The sequence below is a fragment of the Sus scrofa genome, chromosome 11, assembly GCF_054392235.1.
Source record: "Sus scrofa isolate SSC_HxYL_T2T_F1_AM1 chromosome 11, Sscrofa_HxYL_maternal_Yorkshire_Landrace_v2.0, whole genome shotgun sequence".
In the NCBI taxonomy this organism is placed as follows: domain Eukaryota; kingdom Metazoa; phylum Chordata; class Mammalia; order Artiodactyla; family Suidae; genus Sus; species Sus scrofa.
The window spans coordinates 1,423,094-1,429,621 of NC_139393.1; the positions used below are offsets into that span (position 1 = coordinate 1,423,094).

Below are 6,528 nucleotides of genomic sequence, written 5' to 3' on the forward strand. Positions count from 1 at the left end.
GTGGACCCAGCTCAGCATCCTCCAAGCTGCGAGTCCAACCCACACCCCATCCTGTGTGCTGAGCGGGAATAATCCTCTCCCCTCCTGCCCCTCTTTCTGGCCACAGAGCCTTTTCTGGAACCAGGGCAGAAGAATCTCAGAATCACAGGCCACTTACCCATTTGGTGTCATGAAATATAAACTGCTAACATACTTTCACAAAACGGGCTCGAGAATGAAATTAAAATCGGCTCGTCTGATCTATTACAAAGTCTAGTAGATTCTAAATAAGTATTCTGTGAATTATATTTTAATATTTTCAATGACATGAGATATTTCAAAATTATTGGTTACAAGTGTGTAATTAAAGCTATTACTTATGATTACAAGATGTTTTTAGAGTGCTCTTCTTGGCAACAGAAAGTAGTCCCAGTGAACTGCGCCGAGTACCACTTTTTGGAAGCCATGGCAGGCATCGAGGTAATACTAGGATTCAGTTTGTCTTCCAGAACTGCTAAATATTTATCTAAACCCTGGTTTCTCAGTTTCAAAGAAGTCAGCTAATTCTATTTTTACTTAAAAAACCTGGGTGCCGAGGAGTTCCCGTCGTGGCGCAGTGGTTAACGAATCTGACTAGGAACCATGAGGTTGCAGGTTCGGTCCCTGCCCTTGCTCAGTGGGTTAAGGATCCGGCGTCACCGTGAGCTGTGGTGCAGGTTGCAGACGCGGCTCGGATCCCGAGTTGCTGTGGCTCTGGCGCAGGCCGGCGGCTACAGCTCTGATTCAACCCCTAGCCTGGGAACCTCTATATGCTGCGGGAGCGGCCCAAAGAAATGGCAAAAAGACCAAAAAACCCAAAAAACAAAAAAACCTGGGTGCCGAAAAGGGAAGCCCACAAGCCTTTGAAGGTGATGAAACTCATTTTTAATTGTCAGAACTTAGAGCCTACCTTTCCATCCGTTCTTTAGAACGAGTACCCCCCCACCTTAGTTTGCTGTTTTGTTCCGTCGCATTAAATCATCCTGTGGCGACGAAAGACTCCCACGTGACCTCGAGGGCAGTGGCCTTCCCCGGCTCTTGGGGTGGAAGGACAACGTCCTTTGGGAGTTGAGGGTGTCTTGAGTCAGCCCACGGCTGCTCGTCGCTGGGGGCACAGCCCGTCTGTACTCCTCCTGCAAAATGACAGCTACATTTTCGAAATGAGGCCCTTTGCTCTTCGAAGCCATCGCTAAGGACTTCTAGTTCGTTCCCTGCGAGAGAAGCAGAATCGCCTCCCTGAACCACCCAGCTTCATTCCCCCGCCAGCCTCTCGGTGGCGCTGTACCCTGTTCTGAGCTGAAGGCCAGATGGAAATCTAGTGAGGAAACCTAGATTTTACACCACTTGCATGTGGCAGTCGTTGCCTCTGAAATAGGAGGAACACGTAATGCTCCCTAGACTTTCTTGTGGGTGAAAAGAACGCATCTTCCTTAAAATGTTCATTTTAAAAGAGTATATGACAGAGTCGGACACATGCGGTAACCCTGTCCATTGCTGCAGACTAAAACTTCAAAGCAAATAAAGGAACCAAATTCTCTATGTTTACCTTTAATTCGGGGAAGTTGCAAAGGGAAGCTTAAGCGGATCAACCAGACCTGCTCAGCGTCCTTGTTAGGTCCTGGCGTTTCTCTCCTTTCCGCAAAGAAAGGGAAACAAACGCCACATCCTCTGTTTGCAGTAGGGAAGGGCACGGCCGCCCTGGCACGGCCTCAGCGGGCACAGAGCTCGGCCTTTGTGCGGCGGCGCCTGTGGACCGCGGGGCCGACCGCGGGGCCGCAGCCGGAGGCGTCTGGAGTCCCACGTGGGCCACAGGAGGGTCGCGGGTGGGGGGGAGCTTGACGACGGGAATCTGTATCTGGGAGACGCGGGTGACTCGGCCGACCGCTGGGCGCAGACGGCCGCGTCCGTCCCCGCCCGCTCGCTCTTCTCCAGACCTGCTTACACTGGCTTCTTGGACTTTCCGGAACAATATCTGATGAGCAAATAGCACAGTTCGGTGACGTTGAGCAGAATGCAGATCCCCGACACCACGACCATGAAAACCGTAAAGACCGTCTTCTCCGTGGGCCTGGACACGAAGCAGTCCACCGTGTTGGGACAAGGCCACGCGTTGCACTTGACCAGGCGCTGCATGGAGAACCCGCTGTACATGACGTAGAACACGTACATGAAGGCGGCCTCGAAGAGGATGCGGAAGAAGATGCTGCCGGTGTAGGTCCACCAGAGGGCGCCCTCGATGCGGACCTTCTGGGTCTTGATCTCTTCGATGTCCTTGAACTCGCTCTTCATCTCGCCCTTGATGAACTTCCTTTTCTTCTCGTGTCGCCGGTAGGCCACGTGCATGGCCACCAGCAGGGCGGGCGTGGACACGAAGATGAGCTGCAGCGCCCAGAGCCGGATGTGCGAGATGGGGAAGTAGTGGTCGTAGCAGACGTTCTTGCAGCCGGGCTGCAGGGTGTTGCAGACGAAGTCGGCCTGCTCGTCGCCCCACACCTCCTTGGCCGCCACCACCAGGATCATGACGCGGAAGATGAAGAGCACCGTGAGCCAGATCTTGCCGATGCTGGTGGAGTGCTTGTTCACGCCGCCCAGGATGGTCTGCAGCGCGCCCCAGTCCATCTTCTCCTCCGGACGGTCTGCGCTGCAAAAGACCAAGCGACACGGCACAGGGGTGACCGCTCGGGACAGGACCAGGGGGAGCAGGCAGCGTGAAACCTCTTCCTGGGCAAACACTGATTCTTACGCAACCTCACCCACAAAGGTGAGGACAAAACCCACTGCGTTTGCTGCAGGATTAGCCGTGGAGTCCGCAGGACCCTCGAACGCATTGTGTTGTGATAGGAGTTTGCTCACCTGAGGGACCCGGCCCACCTGTAGCACAGACTCGGCGGCGGGGGCACCACGGCCAAACGTGCTCGATGACTCAAGGGCCCCGTCTGCAGACACCCCTGCGTGCGTCTCCCCACCCCACACACACTGCACCTCAGCTTCAGCCCTGCCAGCTGCTCGCAGGCCTCAAGCTCCGGAAGGGACCCCGGCCTCACGCCAAGCTCGCCTTCAAGGCCACCAGAGCGCTCCCCCTGCAGTGCATCTTTCCCTGCACTGTCTCAACTCAGTTTTCATGGACGTGGGACGCACAGGGAAGGGACTGTCCCCACCGCCAAAGGCTGCATGTGAGTTGAACATTTCCCAAAAGGCTTCACTTCCTTTTTCTGTACGAAAAGGTCAGAAATGGACCCTCGGAGTCCTGCTGTGGCACAGTGTGATTGGCAGCATCTTGGAAGCGCTGGGACGTGCGTTTGACTCCCGGCCCAGCACAGTGGGTTTAGGATCCGGCGTTGCCACACCAGCGGCCTAAGTTGGTTCGGGTGGAAACTGCAGCTTGGCTCTGCCCCCATGCCTGGTAACCCCACAGACTGCGGGACGGCCCAATAAAGAAACAAAGAAATGGTCTCTCCATGGAGAGAAGCCTCCATGTGCGTGGACCTTGGGACCCTTTTGTAGGTGGATGGGAGTCCTCCCTGTCCCACTCGGTGAGGCCCCAGTTTTTTTTGGGTGGGGGGCTGCACTCAACATATGCAAATTCCCAGGCCAGGGATCAGTTCTGAGCCACAGCTGTGCCCTACGCCACAGCTGCAGCAACGTGGGGTACTTACTTAACCCACTGTTTGGGGCTGGGGATCGAACCTGTGCTTCAGCAGTGACCTGGGCCACTGCAGAGACAACGCTGGATTCCCTAATTCACTTTGCCACAGCAGGAACTCCATTTTTTTTTTTTGGACCCACGTCTGAAAAATGTTGCAACTGTGCATTTTGACTGTGGGCTATGGCTTTAATTGAAAAGTATTTCTAAAGAGGTACATTGTAAAAAATGCCAGAAAATTTAACTCGGTGATTCCTCAGGGACGGGCCAGGCAAGGTGCCATCACGGCCCTGAAGGTCCGTATGGACGCATGTGGGGTGACGTTCTGCCTGTTGCAAAGGGGCCAGGGGAGCCTTTGCATTAATCCCCGGCGAGGCGAGCCGGGGGCCTGCTCCGCATCCTGAAGACAGGGTATGAACTGGACCTGCCTTCATTTACTCCTAGTCACACCCGTCTGTCTCAATCGAGCCTCTTGCAGCAAGACCCCATCCCCCACAATCCAGTGAGTAACCTGTCTCCACCCCTCCAAACTGGTTCTCAATCCTCCTCTTCCTCTCACTTGAAAGCTCAGTGCTCTCCTGACTTTGAGCAGCTCGGGTCCTGTTTCGTGTCCAGCTTCTGGAGCAGGCTGGGGGCAAGCCAGGCTCCCGTGTGCCTCTGGGGCTCTGCTGGGGGCTCCGAGGTCTGGCTGACACGGTCCGCCTTGTTCAGAGGTGGCAGCAGAGATGGGAGGAAGGCCGGCAGAGAAAGGCTCGGCCAGCTCAGCCCGAAGGGAGAACTGTCCCAGGGAGAAGGGCCTGGCCGCTCAGCCCCGGCCTTTAAATATGGACTGTCCTGGGGGCTTGGGTTCGCTCTTGGGCCCGTCCTGCCCACACAGCGTAAGTGGAGCGCCTGTGAAATCACCCCTCCCGGCCCTTGCTGGCTCTTACGAAGAGGAAACAGGACACTCTCTGTGTCTGGTTTCTATCGGGACATCTGCCTAGAACTCGGTGGGCTGGTGCCTCGAGCCTGCCCCACGGTGCGATGCAGACCCCACGCCAGCTCTGGGGAAATTCAGCTCCAAGTGACCCTATGCCACTGTGGTTTTTAAAGCTCTTGGTTGAGCAGCACTACCTGTTCCAAAGATTCTTTCAGGAAGAGGAACAAGTTAAAATGTCACCCTGATGGGACAGGTAATGAGAAGAAGCGACTCCAAGCAGGATGAAATTGTCTCTACATTCGGGGGGGCGCGTGCTGCCCTCCCCACCCTGCCTCAGCAGCCCTTTGCCTGCCAGGCAGGTGGCCGAGCTGGCTCTGGCTACTGCGTGGGTCACCCGCCTCCAGAACAGGCAACAGGAAATCTTTACCGAGTAACTCCTCGGTCCTTGCGTTTGGATGCGGCCCTCGACTACCAGCCCGACAAGTGCCTGTGACCCTCCGTGACTGCATACTACCTGAACCAGACTCGAAGGGCACATGGGGACACGGCTGTCCCCACACATCTCCAGAGAGTCGGGCTGGAGGGTCACCCGGTTCAGAGCTCAGGATGCTGGAGGTGGTGGAGGCTTATGCCGCCTCCAGCGGGGGAGCATCCAGGGGAGCAGGCTCCCGCGTTTGTGACCAGCGCCCGGGAAACCCGCCTCCCCTCCCCCCACAACTGCCTCCTGGAAACACGGTTCTCTTCTCGGCTTTGTAGGAGAAAAGCAACCAGAATGCAGATTCGGGTCAGGGCTGGGTTCCCTGCTCGCGAAGCCGCCAAAGCAGCACGAGGACGTAAAGCTCCGTTTCCTCCAGGTTAAGCTTCCGCTTAACCCGCGATATCGCGTTTTCTAAGCGAGGAAAACATTTCTTTGGCCAGTGAAAGGCTGCTGGGGGCGGGGAGGGGGGAAGCACCCGGTCGGCTGGGCTAGACTTTCCCCTGAGGCACGGGGTCGACCACCCAACGGCCGCACACCTGTCCGGCCCCCCTTCCCCCTCACTGCCCCCCTGCTCCAGGCCAGTCCGCCCTCTGCTCATCAAGGGGTCCGTGGGTTCCAACTCCAGACTCGGCCTGAGAAGCCACCCGGGATTCGTGCTGGCCACCCGTCCTGCGCCCCGGGGCCCGCTGTCGCCACAGCCCGGGACCCCGCAGCGCAGGGCCTCGGGGCGCGCCAGATCCAGTCTGGGGTCCCTCGTCGCCGGGTCCGACAGTCCCTGGCGGTCCCGGGGGTCCCTCCCCACGGGTCCCGCAGTCCTTGGCGGCCCCAGGGGGTCCCTCGCCGCCGGGACCCACACCCCCAGCCGTCCTTGGGCACCGAGAGTCGGCACCGGCCTTACCGCTGGGAGCAGGCGGAGAGGGGGCGGGCGGAGCGCGCGGCGGGGCTGGGTCTGCGGTGGCGAGGAGGTCGCGGGGGGTGGCCCGGGAGCTCCGCGGGTGCGGGGTGGTCCTGACCGGGTGGCGTGCGCGCTCGCTGGAGGCCGGGGCGCCGCGACGGGCTTGGAGTCGGGAGAGCGCAGCGCGCCGGGCGCTCGGCCTTCGACACCTGTCTGCCCGGGCGGCGCCTTTTAACCGCACCCCGCACCCCGCCTCTTCGCGGGAGCGGTTTGGAAAGTCACGGAGGGGGCGGCTCCTCGGCGTCCGGCCGCCCCCAGCGCCGCGGGCGGGGCGCGCCGTCCGGGTCCTCAGAGCTTCCCGGTCCCCGAGTCCCCCACGCACCTCCCCCCGCGCGCCCCGGGCCCCGCGGCCCCAATCCCTCGGCCGCCCGGGTCTGAGCGGCCTCGGCGACCTGCGTCTCGGGGAGGGGGTGTGGTTAAAGGGTGGTTGTCGTCGCCGTTCTTGTTTCTACTCGCACAAGCTCAAGGGTACTGCTGTATATTCAGAGCTCCGATGCCTTTTTTTTTTTTGAAAT

The 6,528-nt window shown here is 58.7% G+C and overlaps 1 protein-coding gene across 2 annotated transcripts; it reads right to left on the reverse strand.

Annotated features, from left to right (window-relative positions):
• Positions 1 to 273: 273 nt before the first annotated feature.
• On the reverse strand, positions 274 to 6,157 carry GJB2 (gap junction protein beta 2). 2 transcript variants are annotated; one of them, XM_021065431.2, is made up of 2 exons: positions 5,957 to 6,157; positions 274 to 2,654 (listed from the first exon to the last, which is right to left on the reverse strand). In XM_021065431.2, the coding sequence occupies exon 2, from the start codon at positions 2,635 to 2,637 to the stop codon at positions 1,957 to 1,959; it is 681 nt and encodes a 226-aa protein (XP_020921090.1). In that variant the 5' UTR covers positions 2,638 to 2,654; positions 5,957 to 6,157; the 3' UTR covers positions 274 to 1,956. The 2 variants fall into 2 exon arrangements, with proteins under 2 accessions (XP_020921090.1, XP_020921089.1); XM_021065430.2 differs by having other exon boundaries at positions 274 to 2,659.
• Positions 6,158 to 6,528: the final 371 nt, after the last annotated feature.